General features: G+C 37.6%; 1 protein-coding gene across 6 annotated transcripts in view; it reads right to left on the bottom strand.

The window, feature by feature from the left end:
- The window catches only part of LOC109884157 (adhesion G protein-coupled receptor B3), a 107,494-nt gene that overhangs the window by 21,687 nt on the left and 58,439 nt on the right, over positions 1-27,368 (bottom strand). For 3 of the 6 annotated variants that reach the window (XM_031816011.1, XM_031816012.1, XM_031816010.1), the window contains 7 exons: positions 25,624-25,693; positions 23,835-23,901; positions 21,099-21,184; positions 13,754-13,852; positions 12,230-12,401; positions 9,107-9,220; positions 8,495-8,584 (listed from right to left, as the gene is read on the bottom strand). In XM_031816011.1, coding sequence (XP_031671871.1) covers positions 8,495-8,584; positions 9,107-9,220; positions 12,230-12,401; positions 13,754-13,852; positions 21,099-21,184; positions 23,835-23,901; positions 25,624-25,693 — 698 coding nt within the window. The remainder of the gene's footprint in view (positions 1-8,494; positions 8,585-9,106; positions 9,221-12,229; positions 12,402-13,753; positions 13,853-21,098; positions 21,185-23,834; positions 23,902-25,623; positions 25,694-27,368) is intronic. The other 3 variants (XM_031816015.1, XM_031816013.1, XM_031816014.1) reach the window with 1 other exon arrangement.

Raw genomic sequence — 27,368 nt, 5'->3', positions numbered from 1 at the left:
ATGCTATGTATCTGTTATGTTATGTATCTGTTATGCTATGTATCTGTTATGTATCTGTTATGTTATGTATCTGTTATGCTATGTATCTGTTATGCTATGTATCTGTTATGTATCTGTTATGTTATGTATCTGTTATGTATCTGTTATATATCTGTTATGTATCTGTTATGTATCTGTTATGTATCTGTTATGTATCTGTTATGTATCTGTTATGTATCTGTTATGCTATGTATCTGTTATGTATCTGTTATGTATCTGTTATATATCTGTTATGTATCTGTTATGTATCTGTTATGTATCTGTTATGTTATGTATCTGTTATGTATCTGTTATGTATCTGTTATGTATCTGTTATGTATCTGTTATGTATCTGTTATGTATCTGTTATGTTATGTATCTGTTATGTATCTGTTATGCTATGTATCTGTTATGTATCTGTTATGTATCTGTTATGTATCTGTTATGTATCTGTTATGTTATGTATCTGTTATGTATCTGTTATGTATCTGTTATGCTATGTATCTGTTATGTATCTGTTATGTATATGTTATGTATCTGTTATGTTATGTATCTGTTATGTATCTGTTATGTATCTGTTATGTATCTGTTATGTTATGTATCTGTTATGTATCTGTTATGTATCTGTTATGTATCTGTTATGTATCTGTTATGTTATGTATCTGTTATGTATCTGTTATGTTATGTATCTGTTATGCTATGTATCTGTTATGTATCTGTTATGTTATGTATCTGTTATGTATCTGTTATGTTATGTATCTGTTATGTTATGTATCTGTTATGTATCTGTTATGTATCTGTTATGTTATGTATCTGTTATGTATCTGTTATGTATCTGTTATGTATCTGTTATGTATCTGTTATGTATCTGTTATGTATCTGTTATGTTATGTATCTGTTATGCTATGTATCTGTTATGTATCTGTTATGTATCTGTTATGTATCTGTTATGTATCTGTTATGTTATGTATCTGTTATGTATCTGTTATGTATCTGTTATGTTATGTATCTGTTATGTATCTGTTATGTTATGTATCTGTTATGTATCTGTTATGTATCTGTTATGTATCTGTTATGTATCTGTTATGTTATGAAACTGTTATGTATCTGTTATATATCTGTTATGTATCTGTTATGTATCTGTTATGTATCTGTTATATATCTGTTATATATCTGTTATGTATCTGTTATATATCTGTTATGTATCTGTTATGTATCTGTTATGTATCTGTTATGTTATGTATCTGTTATGTATCTGTTATGTTATGTATCTGTTATGTATCTGTTATGTATCTGTTATGTATCTGTTATGTTATGTATCTGTTATGTATCTGTTATATATCTGTTATGTATCTGTTATGTATCTGTTATGTATCTGTTATGTATCTGTTATGTTATGTATCTGTTATGCTATGTATCTGTTATGTATCTGTTATGTTATGTATCTGTTATGCTATGTATCTGTTATGTTATGTATCTGTTATGCTATGTATCTGTTATGTATCTGTTATGTTATGTATCTGTTATGCTATGTATCTGTTATGTATCTGTTATGTTATGTATCTGTTATGTATCTGTTATGTATCTGTTATGTTATGTATCTGTTATGCTATGTATCTGTTATGTTATGTATCTGTTATGCTATGTATCTGTTATGTATCTGTTATGTTATGTATCTGTTATGTATCTGTTATATATCTGTTATGTATCTGTTATGTATCTGTTATGTATCTGTTATGTATCTGTTATGTATCTGTTATGTATCTGTTATGCTATGTATCTGTTATGTATCTGTTATGTATCTGTTATGTTATGTATCTGTTATGTATCTGTTATGTATCTGTTATGTTATGAATCTGTTATGTTATGTATCTGTTATGTATCTGTTATGTATCTGTTATGTTATGAATCTGTTATGTTATGTATCTGTTATGTTATGTATCTGTTATGAATCTGTTATGTTATGTATCTGTTATGTATCTGTTATGTTATGAATCTGTTATGTTATGTATCTGTTATGGTTTGTATCTGTTATGTATCTGTTATGTTATGTATCTGTTATGAATCTGTTATGTATCTGTTATGTATCTGTTATGAATCTGTTATGTTATGTATCTGTTATGAATCTGTTATGTTTTGTATCTGTTATGTATCTGTTATGTTATGAATCTGTTATGTATCTGTTATGTATCTGTTATGTATCTGTTATGTATCTGTTATGTATCTGTTATGTTATGTATCTGTTATGTATCTGTTATGTATCTGTTATGTATCTGTTATGTATCTGTTATGTTATGTATCTGTTATGTATCTGTTATGTATCTGTTATGTTTTGTATCTGTTATGTATCTGTTATGTATCTGTTATGTATCTGTTATGTTATGTATCTGTTATGTTATGTATCTGTTATGTATCTGTTATGTATCTGTTATGTATCTGTTATGTTATGTATCTGTTATGTATCTGTTATGTTATGAATCTGTTATGTATCTGTTATATATCTGTTATGTTATGAATCTGTTATGTTATGTATCTGTTATGTATCTGTTATGTATCTGTTATGTATCTGTTATGTTATGTATCTGTTATGTTATGTATCTGTTATGTATCTGTTATGTATCTGTTATGTATCTGTTATGTATCTGTTATGTTATGTATCTGTTATGTATCTGTTATGTATCTGTTATGTTATGTATCTGTTATGTATCTGTTATGTATCTGTTATGTATCTGTTATGTTATGTATCTGTTATGTATCTGTTATATATCTGTTATGTATCTGTTATGTATCTGTTATGTATCTGTTATGTATCTGTTATGTATCTGTTATATATCTGTTATATATCTGTTATGTATCTGTTATATATCTGTTATGTATCTGTTATGTATCTGTTATGTATCTGTTATGTATCTGTTATGTATCTGTTATGCTATGTATCTGTTATGTATCTGTTATGTATCCGTTATGTATCTGTTATGTATCTGTTATGTATCTGTTATGTATCTGTTATGCTATGTATCTGTTATGTATCTGTTATGTATCTGTTATGTATCTGTTATGTTATGTATCTGTTATGTATCTGTTATGTATCTGTTATGTATCTGTTATGTATCTGTTATGTATCAGTTATGTATCTGTTATGTTATGTATCTGTTATGTATCTGTTATATATCTGTTATGTATCTGTTATGTATCTGTTATGTATCTGTTATGTATCTGTTATGTTATGTATCTGTTATGCTATGTATCTGTTATGTATCTGTTATGTTATGTATCTGTTATGCTATGTATCTGTTATGTTATGTATCTGTTATGCTATGTATCTGTTATGTATCTGTTATGTTATGTATCTGTTATGCTATGTATCTGTTATGCTATGTATCTGTTATGTATCTGTTATGTTATGTATCTGTTATGTATCTGTTATATATCTGTTATGTATCTGTTATATATCTGTTATGTATCTGTTATGTATCTGTTATGTATCTGTTATGTATCTGTTATGCTATGTATCTGTTATGTATCTGTTATGTATCTGTTATATATCTGTTATGTATCTGTTATGTATCTGTTATGTATCTGTTATGTTATGTATCTGTTATGTATCTGTTATATATCTGTTATGTATCTGTTATGTATCTGTTATGTATCTGTTATGTATCTGTTATGTATCTGTTATGTTATGTATCTGTTATGTATCTGTTATGCTATGTATCTGTTATGTATCTGTTATGTATCTGTTATGTATCTGTTATGTTATGTATCTGTTATGTATCTGTTATGTATCTGTTATGCTATGTATCTGTTATGTATCTGTTATGTATCTGTTATGTATCTGTTATGTTATGTATCTGTTATGTATCTGTTATGTATCTGTTATGTATCTGTTATGTATCTGTTATGTTATGTATCTGTTATGTATCTGTTATGTATCTGTTATGTATCTGTTATGTATCTGTTATGTATCTGTTATGTTATGTATCTGTTATGTATCTGTTATGTTATGTATCTGTTATGCTATGTATCTGTTATGTATCTGTTATGTTATGTATCTGTTATGTATCTGTTATGTTATGTATCTGTTATGTTATGTATCTGTTATGTATCTGTTATGTATCTGTTATGTATCTGTTATGTTATGTATCTGTTATGTATCTGTTATGTATCTGTTATGTATCTGTTATGTATCTGTTATGTATCTGTTATGTTATGTATCTGTTATGCTATGTATCTGTTATGTATCTGTTATGTATCTGTTATGTATCTGTTATGTATCTGTTATGTTATGTATCTGTTATGTATCTGTTATGTATCTGTTATGTTATGTATCTGTTATGTATCTGTTATGTTATGTATCTGTTATGTATCTGTTATGTATCTGTTATGTATCTGTTATGTTATGAAACTGTTATGTATCTGTTATATATCTGTTATGTATCTGTTATGTATCTGTTATGTATCTGTTATATATCTGTTATATATCTGTTATGTATCTGTTATATATCTGTTATGTATCTGTTATGTATCTGTTATGTATCTGTTATGTTATGTATCTGTTATGTATCTGTTATGTTATGTATCTGTTATGTATCTGTTATGTATCTGTTATGTATCTGTTATGTTATGTATCTGTTATGTATCTGTTATATATCTGTTATGTATCTGTTATGTATCTGTTATGTATCTGTTATGTTATGTATCTGTTATGCTATGTATCTGTTATGTATCTGTTATGTTATGTATCTGTTATGCTATGTATCTGTTATGTTATGTATCTGTTATGCTATGTATCTGTTATGTATCTGTTATGTTATGTATCTGTTATGCTATATATCTGTTATGTATCTGTTATGTTATGTATCTGTTATGTATCTGTTATGTATCTGTTATGTTATGTATCTGTTATGCTATGTATCTGTTATGTTATGTATCTGTTATGCTATGTATCTGTTATGTATCTGTTATGTTATGTATCTGTTATGTATCTGTTATATATCTGTTATGTATCTGTTATGTATCTGTTATGTATCTGTTATGTATCTGTTATGTATCTGTTATGTATCTGTTATGTATCTGTTATGCTATGTATCTGTTATGTATCTGTTATGTATCTGTTATGTTATGTATCTGTTATGTATCTGTTATGTATCTGTTATGCTATGTATCTGTTATGTATCTGTTATGTATCTGTTATGTATCTGTTATGTATCTGTTATGTTATGTATCTGTTATGTATCTGTTATGTATCTGTTATGTATCTGTTATGTATCTGTTATGTATCTGTTATGTTATGTATCTGTTATGTATCTGTTATGTATCTGTTATGTATCTGTTATGTATCTGTTATGTTATGTATCTGTTATGTATCTGTTATATATCTGTTATGTATCTGTTATGTATCTGTTATGTTATGTATCTGTTATGTATCTGTTATGTTATGTATCTGTTATGTATCTGTTATGTATCTGTTATGTTATGAATCTGTTATGTATCTGTTATGTTATGTATCTGTTATGTATCTGTTATGTTATGTATCTGTTATGTATCTGTTATGTATCTGTTATGTATCTGTTATGTATCTGTTATGTTATGAATCTGTTATGTATCTGTTATGTTATGTATCTGTTATGTATCTGTTATGTATCTGTTATGTATCTGTTATGTTATGTATCTGTTATGTATCTGTTATGTATCTGTTATGTATCTGTTATGTTATGTATCTGTTATGTATCTGTTATGTTATGTATCTGTTATGTATCTGTTATGTATCTGTTATGTTATGAATCTGTTATGTATCTGTTATGTTATGTATCTGTTATGTATCTGTTATGTTATGTATCTGTTATGTATCTGTTATGTATCTGTTATGTATCTGTTATGTATCTGTTATGTATCTGTTATGTTATGTATCTGTTATGTATCTGTTATGTATCTGTTATGTATCTGTTATGTATCTGTTATGTATCTGTTATGTATCTGTTATGTATCTGTTATGTATCTGTTATATATCTGTTATGTATCTGTTATGTATCTGTTATGTATCTGTTATGTTATGTATCTGTTATGTATCTGTTATGTATCTGTTATGTTATGTATCTGTTATGTATCTGTTATGTATCTGTTATGTTATGTATCTGTTATGTATTGTATTATTGTTATGTATTCTTGTTATGTATCTGTATGTATGTATCTGTTATGTATCTGTTATGTATCTGTATGTATGTTATGTATCTGTTATGTATGAATCTGTTATGTTATGTATGTATGTTATGTATCTGTTATGTATCTGTTATGTATCTGTTTATGTTATGTATCTGTTATGTATCTGTTATGTATCTGTTATATATCTGTTATGTTATGATCTGTTATGTAATCTGTTATGTTATGTATCTGTTATGTATCTGTTATGTATCTGTTATATATCTGTTATGTATCTGTTATGTATCTGTTATGTTATGTATCTGTTATGTATCTGTTATGTTATGAATCTGTTATGTATCTGTTATGTTATGTATCTGTTTATGCTATGTATCTGTTATGTATCTGTTATGTTATGTATCTGTTATGTTATGTATCTGTTATGTTATGTATCTGTTATGTATCTGTTATGTATCTGTTATGTTATGTATCTGTTATGTATCTGTTATGTATCTGTTATGTATCTGTATGTATCTGTTATGTTATGTATCTGTTATGTATCTGTTATGTATGTATCTGTTATGTTATGCAATCTGCCAGTTCTTTCTGCCTTATTTGCACATTTTGCTGGACTATCCCTTTAATAGGGCTTGTCCCTTTAAGAAAAAAGTAGCAGTTTGGGGACATGTTTGGCGTGTAACTGGCTGAGGTTCTATTTGTGTGGAAAACTTTTTAAGCACAGGAGGCTGCTGAGTGGAGGCCAGCTTATAATAATAGCTGGAATGGATTAAATGGAATGGCATCAAACACAAAGGAATCCATGTGTTTGATGTGTTGGATACCAATCCATAAATTCTGTTCCATCCATTACTAATAGCCCATCCTCAGTTAAGGAGCCACCGGCTGCCTGTGCTTTTAAACACAGATCCATTCCAGGGAATTCTTTTAGTTTGTTATTGTTGATTTTGACTCCTATTTTTAAGATGAGCAGAGCTGTTGTGAGGAAATCTACCCAGGGCTGGATTTCCCTCAACCATCCGGTGAGATCTATCCTGCTGATTGTATTTTATTTAGAATGACTTGCATTTTTGCATTTTGAAGGGGGATTTCTTATTTTGACTTTTTCATTGACTTTTGGACTATTTTTCATTGGGATTCTATTTGGGATTTAGACTTCCTGAACTTTATCTTGTGTCTATTTGAATTGGTTTTGTGAAATGATACACATACTATGACCATATGCTTATTTTGCTCACTGTATTCATTTTGTCTGTCTTGCCTTGGTCACCCTCATATAAACACAGCATTTCTTTTAACTTTAATATTGTAGCATGGTTTGAGATCCGAGATGATTGTTACACTATGACATCATAAAAGAAACCTAGAACAACTCCAGCCACATGCAGTGTTGAGATGAATTAAGTCAATAAGAACAATCCCAATAACAAGCTCTTTTGACATCTGATTAAACAAGTCATCTTTATATAGGAGTTTCATTGCATCTATCTATTTCCTTTCCCTGTTTGGGTCAGTTACTGTCAACTTAATGGTCCTATTCTCCCTGCTCCGTTCCCAACTATATAGCAACACGCCTGCATATAACAGGGAATTTGTAGCACTAAAACAGCGATTGGGAACGTATCACTGTTTGTTCTCTGCAAGTGATTCTATTGAACCGGGGGCACTCCGACAGCCAACACACCATTCTACAACAGTGGAAATTAATTCAATCTGTGTAGGAGGATATTAGAATACAACGTTGGGTAGATCAGATGATAGTTATGATGAGTGAAGGTTGTTGGCAGTTGGCGTTCTGCTGGATCAAGAGATTTGGTGTGGCGTTACAAAGGTCATTCAAACAACTGGTGCTTTATTACTGTGTGTGTGTGTGTGCGTGTGTGCGTGTGTGCGTGTGTGCGTGTGTGCGTGTGTGTGTGTGTGTGTGTGCGTGTGTGTGTGCGTGCATACGTGCGTGTGTGTGACAATGGAGAGGGGGCTTGGTAAAATGATGAAAATTGACGCTTGACGAAAGTGACAAATGAGTTTAATCAAAATGAATCCAGGAAGTTGGAAAATGGATCTCATTTATTAAAGTGTGTGTGTGTATGCTTGTGCATGTGTGTGATCTGTTACAGGGGCCAGGGCCACGTGCTGGTCTACACTGTGTGTAATTACAGTTGAACTAAAGCAGCTACAGTATAACGTCGGGTACCAATGCCTCATCCAGCCCAACCAGCAGATTTGGAATTTCAGTTTACTTCCTTAATCGACTGAATTGAAATGGAATGGATCCCAACCCTGCTATGAAGGCTTGTCTTGAGGGTTTGTAATACTATACCCTTTTCACACTGAGCTGAGCCAAGGCGATCCCTGCCGAGCCGTACTGCACTGGCCTGGTTAGGCATCCACCACAGTTGCTGGAAACATACTGGAAAGGACAATGTGAAAAGAATGTCTCCTAGCCAGAGCCAGCACAGTACGGTTCAGTTCAACCCTATAGTGTGAATCAGCTGTTAGAAGCAAATCCTAACCTCCATTTAAGTGGAATTTTCACTTGGTTTGTGTCCCAAATGGCACCCTATTCCCTATTGGCCCTGGTCAAAAATAGTGCACTATATAGGGAATAGGGTGCCATTTCAGACTTAGTCCCATTGACATCAATTCACATTTTACTCGTGATCATGTGGATGTGATCCTTTGTTTCAAATATAAAAGCAGGTATAGGCTTTGGTTGAGCACAGAGGAGGCTGGTGAGGGGAGGACGGTACATATAATGGATGGAATGAATTAACTGGATTGGTATCGAACACATGGAAACAAGGTGTTTGATGTGTTTGAGACCATTCCATTTATTTCTGTTCCAGCCATTACCCCGAGCCCGTCCTCCCCATTGAAAATGCAAACCAGCCACCACTGGGTCGAGGGTTATACAGTACTGGTGTTATCGTACCATAATCTGAGCATGACCGTTGGGGAAAGTTCCAGTGTTGTCAGCGTTGAGGGGGTCCTGACAGTTTCTGGGGTCCTGACAGTTTCTGAGCCGACATCTGAAAGCATCTTGGACCTGGGGAAAGCGAAGCACCATAGAAGTAGTATTAGACACTTGACATTTAGTATTCTATGATATATAATGTGTATTTTAGTTTCTGACAGGCTATGACCATGACACTAGAGAGTAAAAACATCCTCTATTGTTCCTGCTGTAACCTCTTGCTCACAGTGATTACAGCTACATTCAATGGGGAGGGGGGCAGGTTAATAGGAAAGTGATGTATTAGAGCACTTGACATAAGTATAATATTATATATCATGTGTATTTTAGTTTCTGAAAACATGCTCAATTGTTTCTGCTGGAACCTCTTGACCTTGCTCACAGTCATTACAGCTACGGATTTCATGTAATGGACATACACAAAACAGTGCAAATTGGTGAATTGAAATGAAAAAAATTACTTAAATAAATTGTAAAATGGTGCGTGCATATGTATTCACCCCCTTTGCTCTGAAGCCCCTATATAAGATCTGGTGAAACCAATTACCTTCAGAAGTCACATAATTAGTTAAATAAAGTCCACATGTGACTAATCTAAGTGTCAAATCAAATCAAATGTATTTATGTAGCCCTTCGTACATCCGCTGATATCTCAAAGTGCTGTACAGAAACCCAGCCTAAAACCCCAAACAGCAAGCAATGCAGGTGTAGTGTCATATGATCTGTCACATTATCCCTGTTCTGAAGGCCCCAGAGTCTGCAACACCACTAAGCAAGGGGCACCACCAAGCAAGTGGAACCATGAAGACCAAGGAGTTCTCCAAACAGGTCAGGGACAAAGTTTTGGAGAAGTACAGATCAGGATCAGGGTTGGGTTATAAAACAATATCCCAAACTTCAAACATCCCACGGAGCACCATTAAATCCATTATTAAAAAATGGAAAGAATATGGCACCACAACAAACCTGCCAACAAAGAGACCAAAGATAACCCTGAAGGAGCTGCAAAGCTCCACAGCGGAGATCGGAGTATCTGTCCATAAGACCACTTTAATCTGTACACTCCACAGAGCTGGGCTTTATGGAAGAGTGGCCAGAAAAAAATAAGCAAACACGTTTGGTGTTCACCAAAAGGCATGTGGGAGACTCCCCAAATATATGGAAGAAGGTATTCTGGTCAGATGAGACTAAAAGTTAGCTTTTTGACCATCAAGGAAAACACTATGTCTGGCACAAACCCAACACCTCTCATCATCCTGAGAACCCCATCCACACAGTGAAGCATGGTGGTGGCAGCAACATGCTGTGGAGATATTTTTAATTGGCAGGGACTGGGAAACTGTGGGTGGCTCTAAATACAGGGAAATTCTTGCGTCAGCCTTTCAGAGATTTGAGGCTGGGACGGAGGTTCACCTTCCAGCAGGAGAATGACTCTAAGCATACTGCTAAAGCAACACTCAAGTGGGGAAACATTTAAATGTCTTGGAATGGCCTTGTCAAAGCCCAGACCTCAATCCAATTGAGAACCTGTGGTATGACTTAAAGATTGTTGTACACCAGCGGAACCCATCCAACTTGAAAGAGCTGGAGCAGTTTTCCCAAAATCCCAGTGGCTAGATGTGCCAAGCTTATAGAGACATACCCCAAGAGACTTGCAGCTGTAATTGCAGCAAAATGTGGCTCTACAAAGTATTGACTTTGGGGGGGTGAATAGTTATGCACGCTCAAGTTTTCTGTTTTTTTGTCTTATTTCTTGTTTGATTCACAATAAAACATATTTTGCAGGCATGTTGTGTATCAAATGATACATTCCATACATTTTCATTCCAGATTGTAAGGCAACAAAATAGGAAAAATGCCAAGGGGGGTGAATACTTTCGCAAGCCACTGTAGAACCAAGCTAAGGATGTCCTGGCTGGCTGAGAGTTCCCTTCTCTCTGCAGTGGTACTGAAAAGCCTCGTGTGGAAACTGAAGTGTGTCCTTGTAATGACATGATTTATATATGATCTTCTGAACTGAAACTGTTTACCTCTCAGAGAGATAGAGAAGACAGGAAGGAGTCTTGATGCAGAGCGGGATTCCCGGGTCGCCATAGGGACCCGACAGAGAAGTGTGTCCTTGTAATGACATGATTTATATATGTGTATAGAGACATACCCCAAGAGACTTGCAGATATAATTGCTGCAAAGTATTGTCTTCGGGGGGGGGGGTGAATAGTTATGCATGCTTTAATGTTCTATTTTTGTTGTCTTATTTCTTGTTTGTTTCACAATAAAACATATTTTGCATCATCAAAGTGGTAGGCATGTTGTGTAAATAAAATGATACAACCCCCCCCCCCCCCAAAATCTATTTTTAATTCCAGGTTGTAAGGCAACAAAATAGGAAAAATGCCAAAGGGGGTGAATACTTTTGCAAGTCACTGTAAACAAAACATCTGGAATTAATCCGGGCCAGATCACTAATCTCCTAATAATCTCCTAATAAATACTGTAGTTAGGGCCAAATGGGAAACATGACGTGTGTGTGTGTGTGTGTGTGTGTGTGTGTGTGTGTGTGTGTGTGTGTGTGTGTGTGTGTGTGTGTGTGTGTGTGTGTGTGTGTGTGTGTGTGTGGCCACAAGAGATAAGAGGGATTAAACATGTTTAAGGGTCAACAAAATGTTGTGACACAGGGTGTGACCTAGGCCATGTTCATTTGGCACCAAGTGTAAAATGGGGTGATTCTATCTGAATTGGTCCAATAAGAAACATTCATTTTTATATCCTGTTGTAAAGTATTTTTGGGGGGTCATTTTGATATGTTGTGCACTATGAACAGAATCCTTTCTCCCTCTCCCTCCTCTCCCCCTCACCTTTCCTCACTTCCCCAATACTTCCCTCTCCCTCTCCCCTCTGCCCCTCTCCCTCTCCTTCCCATACTTCCCCAATACCTCCCTCCTCTCTCCCCTCTCCCCTCTCCCTCTCCCTCTCCTTCCCCAATACCTCCCTCTCCCCCTCTCCCCTCCCCTCTCCTTCCCTCACTTCCTCAATATACCTCCCTCTCCCTCCTCTCTCCCTCTTCCCTCTCTCTTCCTTACCTCTTTCCTCAGGATACAGTGCACCATGACGATGACAAAGCCCTGCAACGAGTCGAAGACAGAGAAGAGGATCTGAAATAGGATGGAACGCTTGTCTGTCATGGCCAGCACCGCAGACATCCAGGTCAGAGCCAGCAGAGGCAGAACCACACAGGAACTCCACAGAGAGGCCCTGACAGAGGGAGGAAAGGATAGAGGGGGATGGGAGAGAGGGGGCGGGAGAGGGGGGAAGGGAGGGGAGAGAGTGGGCGGGAGAGGGGAAAGGGAAGGAGAGGGTTGGAGAGGGGAAACAGGGGGAGACAAGGGGATAGAGGTTAACCTGGCACACATCAGATCACATAAGACATTACTGCCTGGCCAGACTACTACAGTGGTCTTTCTTGTAGATAGAAGACATTACTGCCTGGCCAGACTACTACAGTGGTCTTTCTTGTAGATAGAAGACATTACTGCCTGGCCAGACTACTACAGTGGTCTTTCTCGTAGATAGAATACATTACTGCCTGGCCAGACTAATGACTCACAAAGCCAGCAGTTCAATCTACAAATACAGAAGCACCAGAACCATCATCTACTGTGTAAGGACACATACTATCTTACCAGATAGTGTTCTGTTGTCTCTCTGACATGCAAGACATTACTGTCTGACTGCCCAGTACTCTACTATAGGTCTAACATTACTGTCTGACTACCCAGTACTCTACTATAGGTCTAACATTACTGTCTGACTACCCAGTACTCTACTATAGGTCTAACATTACTGTCTGACTACCCAGTACTCTACTATAGGTCTAACATTACTGTCTGACTACCCAGTACTCTACTATAGGTCTAACATTACTGTCTGACTACCCAGTACTCTACTATAGGTCTAACATTACTGTCTGACTGCCCAGTACTCTACTATAGGTCTAACATTACTGTCTGACTGCCCAGTACTCTACTACAGGTCTAACATTATTATCTGACTGCCCAGTACTCTACTACAGGTCTAACATTACTGTCTGACTGCCCAGTACTCTACTATAGGTCTAACATTACTGTCTGACTGCCCAGTACTCTACTACAGGTCTAACATTACTGTCTGACTGCCCAGTACTCTACTACAGGTCTAACATTACTGTCTGACTGCCCAGTACTCTACTATAGGTCTAACATTACTGTCTGACTGCCCAGTACTCTACTACAGGTCTAACATTACTGTCTGACTGCCCAGTACTCTATTATAGGTCTAACATTACTGTCTGACTACCCAGTACTCTACTATAGGTCTAACATTACTGTCTGACTGCCCAGTACTCTACTACAGGTCTAATATTACCGTCTGACTGCCCAGTACTCTACTACAGGTCTAACATTGGCTATCTATGCAAGGACACATTTTCCATCCTGTTTATTCTCTGTAGATCTTCCAAGGTCTTGGTCCAGACACACAGACCATCAGACCAGTCATACACACGCACACACAGTTAATCTCATGAATTCCCAGTGCCAGGCATCGATGTCCTGTAAGAGAGAACTTACATGGCATTACTGGCTGTAGTTGCAGAGAGAGCAGTGGTGGACACCACACCACATTTGGCACATTTCAGAGTTAACCCTGTATGGGGCTCGTTCATCGGTCTGTGGGACAACAAACAACAAAACAACAGGAAATAGTGTTTAGTGAAGAAGCAGCACTATGACTAGTATAGCATTCCTTCTGTTCTCTCATACAACATGTGGACACTAGTGATGACAGTAGTGAAGAAGCAGCACTATGACTAGCATAGCATTCCTTCTGTTCTCTCATACAACATGTGGACACTAGTGATGATAGTAGTGAAGAAGCAGCACTATGACTAGTATAACATTCCTTCTGTTCTCTCATACAACATGTGGACACTAGTGATGATAGTAGTGAAGAAGCAGCACTATGACTAGTATAACATTCCTTCTGTTCTCTCATACAACATGTGGACACTAGTGATGATAGTAGTGAAGAAGCAGCACTATGACTAGTATAACATTCCTTCTGTTCTCTCATACAACATGTGGACACTAGTGATGACAGTAGTGAAGAAGCAGCACTACACCATCCCAACGTTCTCTATCATATTAGCAGAATCTAGGGCCAATTTGTCTGTATTTTTAACCCTTGTGTGGTGTTCATGCTATTCACCCAATGTTCACAGGTCTGATGGACACACAACATTTGGGGTTATAAAACAATACAGCCATAACAATTTATGTAAAAATACTTAATAATTCATACTTAGATGTTGACTTATATCAATTACAAGCAATATAGACAGCATACATGGTTCATATTTGCCATTAACTCATTTATCTATACAAGCGCTATTCATTTTTTTTTGTCAAATGTGATTTTTATAAACAAAAATCAATTATAATCAAGACATGGGTGGAATAAATCATGTTTATCTTGAACAAATATAAATGAAACAATGTTTTCATCACAATTGATGTTTATTGCTTTGAACTGAACACATTGGAAGGACAAATTTTCCTACAGTATTTTATGGAAATGATAAATGAGCCCCATTGAACACAAATTAAGGCCAGTCTACACACCACATGAGGGACAGAGTTTTACTGTGTGTGTGTTGCAAATGTATTTCTTGCACTTGATGCATGTGTACTGTGTCTTCCTGTCCTTCTTGTCCACACACATCGCAGTGCTTCTTCTTGTTGCTACCGGCTGCAATCTAGAATGATGAAAACACTAAGTTCAGGAATTTTACTAACATCTCACTCACATATATAGTTATGGCAGGCCAAGGTAGGAGAGTCAGACACACACATGCAACAACATCACTCACACTTACTTCCGCTATTGGAGTTGTTGGTTCTGTGGGTCGGGCAGATGGGGCACCAGCATCCTCTTCCTGAATCCTCCTCATGATGGCTGCAGAAGCTGGGGTCCTTGGGATATGTTGTCTTTTCTGGATTTGGGGTCTTACCAATGCCTTGCCCAGCTCCTTGAGAAAGAGGCGTGTCCCCTCTGGATTTGAGGTCTTACCAATGCCTTGCCCAGCTCCTTGAGAAAGAGGTGTGTCCCCTCTGGATTTGGGGTCTTACCAATGCCTTGCCCAGCTCCTTGAGAAAGAGACGTGACCCCTCTGGATTTGGGGTCTTACCAATGCCTTGCCCAACTCCTTAAGAAAGAGGCGTGTCCCCTCTGGATTTGGGGTCTTACCAATGCCTTGCCCAGCTCCTTGAGAAAGAGGCGTGTCTCTTCTGGATTTGAGGTCTTACCAATGCCTTGCCCAGCTCCTTGAGAAAGAGGCGTGTCCCCTCTGGATTTGAGGTCTTACCAATGCCTTGCCCAGCTCCTTGAGAAAGAGGCGTGTCTCCTCTGGATTTGAGGTCTTACCAATGCCTTGCCCAGCTCCTTGAGAAAGAGGCGTGTCTCCTCTGGATTTGAGTTCTTACCAATGCCTTGCCCAGCTCCTTGAGAAAGAGGCGTGTCTCCTCTGGATTTGAGGTCTTACCAATGCCTTGCCCAGCTCCTTGAGAAAGAGGCGTGTCTCCTCTGGATTTGAGGTCTTACCAATGATTTGCCCAGCTCCTCTAGAAACAGCCGTCTCCTCTGGAGCTTCCCTCTGTTCCAGTCTGGGTTCAACGCCATCCAGTTGACAAGCGTGTTGTACGTCCAAGATGTTAAAAGAATATCACAAGTGGCCAGCAGAGGGTTCTTCTTCTGCAGCTGTAGCCAGTCACCAGCTTGTCTTGTCCACCCCTCCTTCTGTAGCATTGTAATCCATTATCATTTCTGTTTTTTGATGTTCCTGGTCACAGATTCTCCCATCCCTATGCAGCGTACTCATAAGTACCACATTTGTGCCTTTCTTTGGCACGTAGGACACTAGGGACGTGTCGGCCGTGAACACAAACTTAGAGGGATTGATAGGCCTCTTCCGTGCATTCAGCAGCTGAGGTGGGAGCTCTGGTCCTACCGTCGTCAGCTTCCTCTTGAGGAGCTCCTGTCCCAGCTTGTGCAAAGTAAAAAAGTTATCGCATGTGATGTTGTGGCCACGGAGTCACTGTGTCACGTCCAGGACAACCTGCATCCCTTGGTTCTTCTCAGGGGCTCCTCCAGGACAACCCGCATCCCTTGGTTCTTCTCAGGGGCTCCTCCAGGACAACCCGCATCCCTTGGTTCTTCTCAGGGGCTCCTCCATTTGACTTCACCATATATACTCGCAAGTTCCACACATATGATGAAGCAGCATCACAGGCAGCCCAGATCTTGATTCTATATTTTGCAGGTTTAGACGGTATGTACTGCCTGAATGGGCAGCGGCCCCTAAATGGCATAAGCTGCTCATCAACAGTAACGTTGGGCCCGGGGTTGTAAAACAGGGGAAGGCGGTCCACCCATTTGTCCCACACTGACCTGATTGCAGCTAGCTTGTCTCTCTGCCGCCGAGCTGGTCTGGTGTCTCAGTTATTGAAACGGATAATCCTGTAAATAATGTGGAAGTTTTACAGAGACATTGTTGCACGGAAAAGTTATCTGCCTGTTTCTGCATCCCACAGGGATTCTGTGGATTCTCCATTGGATCTGAAAACACCAGCAAGGATAAGAACCTCCCCCCTAATTAAAAATAAATAAATAAACACACCTTCCCTCCAAATTAGTACAGTCCAGAATGATTTTCTGGATGGTTTCTGGGATGAACAGTTCAAAAGAAGACTATGTCCTGCACATGAGAAACCTCCATCCGCGTCGGCCCTGGTTGTATCTTTATCACATTGGCAGCCACGAGGGACGGCCCTGGTTGTTTCTTTATCACATTGGCAACCACGAGGGACGGCCCTGGTTGTATCTTTATCACATTGGCAGCCATGAGGGGTGGTCCTGGGTGTATCTTTATCACATTGGCAGTCATGAGGGGTGGTCCTGGGTGTATCTTTATCACATTGGCAGTCATGAGGGATGGTCCTGGGTGTATCTTTATCACATTGGCAGTCATGAGGGATGGTTCTGGGTGTATTTTTATCACATTGGCAGTCATGAGGGGTGGTCCTGGGTGTATCTTTATCACATTGGCAGTCATGAGGGGTGGTCCTGGGTGTATCTTTATCACATTGGCAGTCATGAGGGATGGTCCTGGGTGTATCTTTATCACATTGGCAGCCATGAGGGATGGTCCTGGGTGTATCTTTATCACATTGGCAGTCATGAGGGGTGGTCCTGGTTGTATCTTTATCACATTGGCAGTCATGAGGGGTGGTCCTGGGTGTATCTTTATCACATTGGCAGTCATGAGGGATGGTCCTGGGTGTATCTTTATCACATTGGCAGCCATGAGGGGTGGTCCATTCACAATTATTTTGACATCCATATTTCTCCTCCTGTAGGTTGCTGACAGACTGGTCCTGGGTATGGTTGGCTGCTGACGGACTGGTCCTGGGTATGGTTGGCTGCTGATGGGCTGTTCCTGGGGCTGGTTTCTGAAGGGCTGGTCCTGGTTGCTGACGGGCTGGTCCTGGGGCTGGTTGCTGATGGGCTGGTTGGTTGCTGAAGGGCTGGTCCTGGGGCTGGTTGCTGATGGGCTGGTCCTGGGGCTGGTTGCTGACAGGCTGGTCCTGGTTGCTGACGGGCTGGTCCTGGGGCTGGTTGCTGACGGGCTGGTCCTGGGGCTGATTGCTGACGGGCTGGTCCTGGGGCTGGTTGCTGACGGGCTGGTCCTCGGGCTGATTGCTGACGGGCTGGTCCTGGTTGCTGATGGGCTGGTCCTGGTTGCTGACGGGCTGGTCCTGGGGCTGATTGCTGACGGGCTGGTCCTGGGGCTGGTTGCTGACAGGTTGGTCCTGGGGCTGGTTGCTGATGGGCTGGTCCTGGGGCTGGTTGCTGACGGGCTGGTCCTGGGGCTGATTGCTGACGGGCTGGTCCTGGTTGCTGATGGGCTGGTCCTGGTTGCTGACGGGCTGGTCCTGGGGCTGATTGCTGACGGGCTGGTCCTGGGGCTGGTTGCTGACAGGTTGGTCCTGGGGCTGGTTGCTGATGGGCTGGTCCTGGTGCTGATTGCTGACGGGCTGGTCCTGGGGCTGGTCGCTGACGGGCTGGTCCTGGGGCTGGTTGCTGACGGGCTGGTCCTGGGGCTGGTTGCTGACTTGCTGGTCCTGGGGCTGGCTGAGGGTCAATCTCATCCTATTCTTCCAACTCACTGTCAAACTCTGAATTGACAGAGACATGATCCTCATATTCTGAAAATGCTTCATCTTCCAAAGTGGAAAACACTCTTTCCACACCAGCTTCTCTCTCTGCAAAAATTATTTTGAAGTCTCTCTGAGCAGAGATTATTTTTGCCTTACTGATTCATTGTGGTAAGGAGCCACACATGCAAAGCTATTTCTCTGTTGTGTTCCTCACCCAATTTGCACCTGGCTGGGGGAGAGTTTGGAAAAATGTTTGTTTTTTTACAATGTATCGTAATAATATAATGTAATAATATATTGTAATAATATATTGTAATAATATATTGTAATAATATATTGTAATAATATATTGTAATAATATATTGTAATAATATAATGTAATAATATATTGTAATAATATAATGTAATAATATATTGTAATAATATATTGTAATAATATATTGTAATAATATACTGTAATAATATAATGTAATAATATATTGTAATAATATAATGTAATAATATAATGTAATAATATAATGTAATAATATATTGTAATAATATATTGTAATAATATAATGTAATAATATATTGTAATAATATATTGTAATAATATAATGTAATAATATATTGTAATAATATAATGTAATAATATACTGTAATAATATATTGTAATAATATACTGTAATAATATATTGTAATAATATACTGTAATAATATATTGTAATAATATACTGTAATAATATATTGTAATAATATATTGTAATAATATAATGTAATAATATAATGTAATAATATAATGTAATAATATATTGTAATAATATAATGTAATAATATATTGTAATAATATAATGTAATAATATAATGTAATAATATAATGTAATAATATAATGTAATAATATAATGTAATAATATATTGAAATAATATAATGTAATAATATAATGTAATAATATAATGTAATAATATATTGTAATAATATATTGTAATAATATAATGTAATAATATATTGAAATAATATAATGTAATAATATATTGAAATAATATAATGTAATAATATATTGAAATAATATAATGTAATAATATATTGTAATAATATAATGTAATAATATATTGTAATAATATAATGTAATAATATATTGAAATAATATAATGTAATAATATATTGTAATAATATATTGTAATAATATAATGTAATAATATATTGTAATAATATAATGTAATAATATATTGAAATAATATAATGTAATAATATATTGTAATAATATAATGTAATAATATAATGTAATAATATATTGTAATAATATAATGTAATAATATATTGTAATAATATAATGTAATAATATATTGTAATAATATAATGTAATAATATATTGTAATAATATATTGTAATAATATATTGTAATAACATATTGTAATAATATATTGTAATAATATACTGTAATAATATAATGTAATAATATATTGTAATAACATATTGTAATAATATATTGTAATAATATACTGTAATAACATGGTGCAGGTTCCCGCAAGACTTGCCAAGTGAAAGGTTAAATCAAATCAATACAATAAATAAAACCTGTATTGTGTAGTTTCACAGTGGGCACTCAATGAAAAGCTGTTCTTTTACATGTTCTTCACAGAAAATGAGCCAAGGCCAAAGAGTCCAGATTGAAATAAATCATTCATTGCATTTTTCATTTAGTAAACACTGAAAATGGGCCCCACAGACCTCAACACCACACAAGGGTTAAGAAAAAACAGGAGCACCCACAACTTTTCATGTTAGAAATTTCCAGACAGACATGGCCAATGTTAGCGTGGGTGTTGTAGAGGGTTTTGGGATTAACACGCATCAAGATGACGACATAAAATGACGTTAGTGACAAAAACATCACTAGGAATGGCATCCCAACTTTCTGTATCACACTAGTAGTAGTCAGGCAGGGCCAACGTGTTCTAAAAACACATGACAAGATGACATAAGGCTGGTTTACAGTAGATCTAAGGACTGTCTGTGGACAGTTGTCACATTCTAGTGGTCTACAGACATGTTGTTAGACCGAGTATAAACCAGTCTTTATGTGGGGCTGTTTAAGAGGGATGCTGGTGTACCAACCAACAAGAAGACGACAGAAAATAACTCATTCCAGCTCTGTATCTTGTTAGTAGTAGTCAGGGCCAATCTGGGGACCTGTGGGTGGTGGGCGTTGTAAACTATTTCATTATGGACTGATTCTGCCACGTCTCCCCCCTACTCTCCACACACACACACACACACACACACACACACACACACACACACGTCGTCTCCCCCAGAGAGATGTGACCTCTTTATGTTGATGCCTCTAATGGCCTCCCATCAGACAGAGTAAAGAACGAGGCCTAATCTCCATATGGAAAATGAAGAGATTCAGAGGGTCTGTGTGAATGTGTGGTGAGGGGGAGTCAGACTACGATGTACACTAAAGGACTGGAGAAGTAGACCACTGCAGATCTTAGGACTATACAGTCAACACTCCAGCCAACACGGAGTGTTTCAATGGCCATATAAGGAAGTATAACTAAATAAGGAAGAATAACTAGTTGCTGTCTGTCTTTGTTGTGTATCACGATGTATTTTATAAGTAGGTGCTCTCTTACCCAGCTGCTTCAGACATACTACAAGTCATAGAAATAGAATAGAATAGAGATTCTATATCTTTGCTGTAGGTGGTTTCTTACCCAGCTCGATGCTTCGGCTTCTTCTCCAGAATCCCGTCTCTGGAGACCAGCTTGTTGAACACCAGGATACCAATCACCATGTTGACCTGTTCATAGAGAAGGACCACCTTCACATATATATATTCATATACCTGAGGGAAACCTGAATATATCTAGTCATAAACCTGAAGGAAACCTGAATATATACTGTATAGTCATGTACCTGAGGGAAACCTGAATATATTTAGTCATGTACCTGAGGGAAACCTGAATATATTTAGTCATAAACCTGAAGGAAACCTGAATATATTTAGTCATGTACCTGAGGGAAACCTGAATATATTTAGTCATATACCTGAGGGAATCTTGAATATATTTAGTCATATACCTGAGGGAAACCTGACTATATTTAGTCATATACCTGAGGGAAACTTTAATATATTTAGTCATATGGGGCTACCGGTTCAAAGCACTGGGCCAGTAACTGAAAGGTTGCCGGTTTGAATCCCAGAGACGAATGAAAATATATAACTAGTTACACTCCCTGATATTGACCTGTTTCCAGAGAAAAGCAGTGTAACTGGTGAGAATCAGCCTGGCTCTCCCACTCACCAACACAACTCCATTACACTAAGAGGACACTGTCAAGGTCTGAAGGGAGACATTTTCATAGAGGGGGAACAAGACAGGATTGGGGTCACTTCCATTTCAATAAAGGAAGTAAACAGACATTTGGATTCCAACTTCAATCCTCCTAATGGAATGGACCTCAGCCCTGGAATAAGGTGAGGGAACAATGTCACATCTAAAGACACTTAGCTGCATTAGTATGTCAATAAGATGTTATTATCCTTGTGAAATACAAAAGGGGATTGACATCATTAGTGTACCGTACACATTCTGTCTCTCCTCTATTCTGATCTCTCTCCTCTAGTATGATCTCTCTCCTCTATTCTGATCTCTCTATATAATGATCTCTCTATATTATGATCTCTCTATATAATGATCTCTCTATATAATGATCTCTCTATATAATGATCTCTCTATATTATGATCTCTCTATATTATGATCTCTCTATATTATGATCTCTCTATATAATGATCTCTCTATATAATGATCTCTCTATATAATGATCTCTCTCTCTATATAATGATCTCTCTATATAATGATCTCTCTATATTATGATCTCTCTATATTATGATCTCTCTATATTATGATCTCTCTATATAATGATCTCTCTCTCTATATAATGATCTCTCTATATTATGATCTCTCTATATAATGATCTCTCTATATAATGATCTCTCTATATTATGATATCTCTATATTATGATCTCTCTATATTATGATCTCTCTATATAATGATCTCTCTATATAATGATCTCTCTATATTATGATCTCTCTATATAATGATCTCTCTATATTATGATCTCTCTATATTATGATCTCTCTATATTATGATCTCTCTATATTATGATATCTCTCCTCTATTCTTCCTCTCCTCTGTTGTAAAGTGACATCTAGGGCTGTATGACTTACTCATGGCACTGACATTACATGTACTAACTCGCAAGACCTGACCTCTATGTTCCCCTCAATCCAACACCAGAGCCTTCAGGGAGGCTTTGTCTGTCTGACAGCAGCTGCTGTTATTTTACAAAGCACAAGCACCTCCTTAGACAAACAGTAACTCAAACACTAACACCAGATTTGCAATAATTGCCCCTTGTGGGATAAATCACATATTTTTAATATAATTTAATCAGTGCTTACTGCTTTGATGAAAAATGTCAAGATTTTGGAAGGAGGCTACACTCTTAGCAAAAAAGCTAGTCCCATAGGATCAATTTTCCTTTTTGGTTCCAGGTAGAACCCTTTTTGGTTCCAGGTAGAACCTTCTGCAGAAAGGTTTTTTCAATGGAATCCAAAAGGGTTCTTCAAAGGGTTCTCCTATGGGCACAGCCCCAAAAACCTTTTAGGGCCTAGATAGCACCTTTTTTTCTAAGAGTGTAGACAGTGATTGCAGTAAATATTAAGAATTGACCTTTCTTTCAGCAAACACTTCCAGTTTTACAAAATGTACATTTACAACAATAACCAACAAGGCAACAAATGAGTAGCCTATGTTTTATATGTGATAGTATGTGCAGTATGTACTGTATGTACTGTATGCTCATCCTGCCTGTAAACCAATATTATGTATGGGATAATTAAGACACCTTCAACCTTGAATAGTACTTAACCTAAACATACAATGATACTGCAAGCCTTCTCCCTTAGGCACTGTAATACTATAATACATACTTTAATCTACAATACTGTAATACTATAAAACATACTTTAATGAGCAGTACTGTAATACTATAATACATACTTTAATCTACAGTACTGTAATACTATAAAACACACTGTAATCAGCAGTACTGTAATACTATAATATGTACTTTAATCAGCAGTAGTATAATACTATAATATGTACTTTAATCAGCAGTAGTATAATACTATAAAACACACTGTAATCAGCAGTACTGTAATAATAAATACACACTGTAATCAGCAGTACTATAATACTATAATATGTACTTTAATCAGCAGTACTGTAATACTATAAAACACACTGTAATCAGCAGTACTGTAATAATAAATACACACTGTAATCAGCAGTACTATAATACTATAATATGTACTTTAATCAGCAGTAGTATAATACTATAATATGTACTTTAATCAGCAGTAGTATATACTATAATACATACCAGAACCACTGCTGCTGCCGGTCCAACAAAGGCATACAGGAGACCACCTTCTAGAGATAGCCAGCAGCTGTAGAGAGAGGATGAGAGGAAAGGAGGAGAGGAAAAGAGAGGAGAGGAGCAGAGAGGAGAAGAGCAGAGAGGAGAAGAGAGGAGAGGAGAAGAGGAGAGGAGAAGAGGAGAGAAGAGAAGAGAAGAGAAGAGAGGAGCAGAGGAGAGGAGTGGAGAGGAGCAGAGGAGAGGAGTGGAGAGAAGAGGAGAGGAGTGGAGAGGAGAAGAGAGGAGAAGAGCAGAGAGGAGAAGAGCAGAGAGGAGAGGAGAGGAGAGGAGAGGAGAGGAGAGGAGAGGAGAGGAGAGGAGAGGAGAGGAGAGGAGAGGAGAGGAGAGGAGAGGAGAGGAGAGGAGCGGAGCGGAGAGGAGAGGAGAGGAGAGGAGAGGAGCGGAGAGGAGAGGAGAGGAGAGGAGAGGAGAGGAGCAGAGAGGAGAGGAGCAGAGAGGAGAGGAGCAGAGAGAAGAAGAGCAGAGAGGAGAGGAGAGGAGAGGAGAGGAGAGGAGAGGAGAGGAGAGGAGAGGAGAGGAGAGGAGAGGAGCGGAGAGGAGAGGAGAGGAGAGGAGAGGAGAGGAGAGGAGCGGAGAGGAGAGGAGAGGAGAGGAGAGGAGAGGAGAGGAGAGGAGAGGAGCAGAGAGGAGAGGAGCAGAGAGGAGAGGAGCAGAGAGAAGAAGAGCAGAGAGGAGAGGAGAGGAGAGGAGAGGAGAGGAGAGGAGTGGAGAGGAGAGGAGAGGAGAAGAGAGAGAAGAGAGAAGAGAAGAGAAGAGAAGAGAAGAGAAGAGAAGAGAAGAGAAGAGAAGAGAAGAGAAGAGAAGAGAAGAGAAGAGAAGAGAAGAGAAGAGAAGAGAAGAGAAGAGAAGAGAAGAGAAGAGAAGAGAAGAGAAGAGAAGAGAAGAGAAGAGAAGAGAAGAGAAGAGAAGAGAAGAGAAGAGAAGAGAAGAGAAGAGAAGAGAAGAGAAGAGAAGAGAAGAGGATTGGATTGGATAAGAGCGGAGAGGAGAAGAGGAGACATCAGCTAGCGAACCAACTCCCACAAAGAAATGAAACCCCAGAATCACATCAACTTAATGGTGCACAGCTGCATACAGTTGTGTTATCCTCCAGTGTCAAGGGAGTACAGGCATATGCTGTGGTTCTGCTCCAGAAAGTTTTACTGGGGAATAAAATGCTAACGAGAGTTTTAAAACATGGTTTATGTACTAGTATTCAGCTGGGACACAACTCAGGACGAGATGGGGGTTTGTCACAATCTTTTAAAATGCCCACTGGGGTTGTCTTGGGGGTTTGTCAGGTTTGTAGGGTTCACCCTAGCCTAACCAAGTTTTCACATTTGTGTTTTTTCTTCAGAAATCATTGCATGTGGGTACATTCATGTGTGTTTAATATATTATTGCTCTCAGATTTTTTTAATTCACAGATTTTAGATGTGAAATAAAACAATATTTCTTTGCAAAACGCTATATATATCCACTGTTTAGATGGAATGCAATATTTTTTACTGTGATATGTTGTTGTCCCAACCAGCTATCTTAGGATGAACGCACCACCAGTAAGTCTCTCTGCATAACAGCATCTGCTTAATCACTAAAATGTCAAATGTAAATGTTTTGCCTATACACTACCGTTCAATATAGACAGTGATAACCATGAGCAAATGCCACATGCTATACATTATAATCTTTACTAAAATATCAGAACTACCAAGGTGACACATAGGTAGAAAGAAGTGAGAAAAACACATACTATTGGGGTGTCCCATAGCCTTTTGCTTTGGTGAATCCCATTGAGACGGCAACCACCAAGGCAGGTAATCCTGAAAAAGACAAGAACGAACACATGAACAATAAGACAGGTAGTTCTGAATGCTTGTTTCATTGTGCCGTACAGCCGTCATGCAGAATGTCATACAGAATGTCATACAGCCGTCATACAGAATGTCATACAGAATGTCATACAGCCGTCATGCAGAATGTCATACAGAATGTCATACAGCCGTCATGCAGAATGTCATACAGAATGTCATACAGCCATCATACAGAATGTCATACAGAATGTCATACAGAATGTCATACAGCCATCATACAGAATGTCATACAGAATGTCATACAGAATGTCATACAGAATGTCATACAGCCGTCATACAGCCGTCATGCAGCCGTCATACAGCCGTCATGCAGAATGTAATACAGAAAGTCATACAGAATGTCATACAGAATGTCATACAGAATGTCATACAGCCGTCATGCAGAATGTCATACAGAATGTCATACAGCCGTCATACAGCCATCATACAGAATGTCATACAGCCGTCATACAGCCATCATACAGAATGTCATACAGCCGTCATACAGAATGTCATCCAGAATGTGATACAGAATGTGATACAGAATGTCATACAGAATGTCATACAGCCGTCATACAGAATGTCATCCAGAATGTCATCCAGAATGTCATACAGAATGTCATACAGAATGTCATACAGCCGTCATACAGAATGTCATCCAGAATGTCATACAGAATGTCATACAGCCATCATACAGAATATCATACAGAATGTCATACAGCCGTCATCCAGAATGTCATCCAGAATGTCATCCAGAATGTCATCCAGAATGTCATCCAGAATGTGCAGGTTAACTATCTCCTTCATCATTAGCTCCATAGAGGCAGTGTTCTGCAGATAGAACTCCAGTCAAGATAAGAAGCTTAGTGTATTTAAAGATAGAATCCTTAGTTGCTAGATCAATTTTTTGTTTTATAAATGAATGATATATACCCATTGATTCTTGAAGAATATAACTTATAAATGCCTCATGAGCTTAGTTCAACTGTCGTACCCCGTCAGAACCACGAATATAAGTATGATTTACCCCAATGTTTGTACAAAATGTAAATGTAAACAAACACTGTATAGCCTCAGAAAATGATTCCGTTTACTAATTCAAACAGCAGTTTCCGTAATGTAGTGGTTATCACGTTTGCCTCACACGAGAAAGGTCCCCGGTGCAAAAACACATTTCTCTGATACATACGAGAATCACCTGATTTGTAACAGAGAATGCTGCTTTTCTTGAATACCTCATTATGGGAATTACATGCAAAGAATATCAGTGAAATTCTTATTACTCCTTGTAGATTCTTGAACTCTCAGTTTCAGTAGAGTCGAGTGCTTTTCATGCTTGACTCACACAAGATATGTCTCCAGTTCAAAACTGGGTCCACAAGAGATCTCTGACACGTGAGAAGTACCTGATTTGTAACAGAGAACTTTGCTTTTCATGAATGCCTCATAATGGGGGTAAATTTAAATGCAAATAACATCAGTAAAATACAGTTAACTCCTTGTAGCTGCTTCTGCCAGCAGTTTCCGTAGTGTAGTGGTTATGATGGTCGCCCCACACGAGAAATGTCCCCGGTTAAATACACTTTTATTAAACTAGGCAAGTCAGTTAAGAACAAATTCATATTTACAATGACGGCCTACCGGG

This window comes from Oncorhynchus kisutch, unplaced genomic scaffold (genome assembly GCF_002021735.2).
Source record: "Oncorhynchus kisutch isolate 150728-3 unplaced genomic scaffold, Okis_V2 scaffold728, whole genome shotgun sequence".
NCBI lineage: Eukaryota > Metazoa > Chordata > Actinopteri > Salmoniformes > Salmonidae > Oncorhynchus > Oncorhynchus kisutch.
This window is presented reverse-complemented; position numbering and strand designations above follow the sequence as displayed.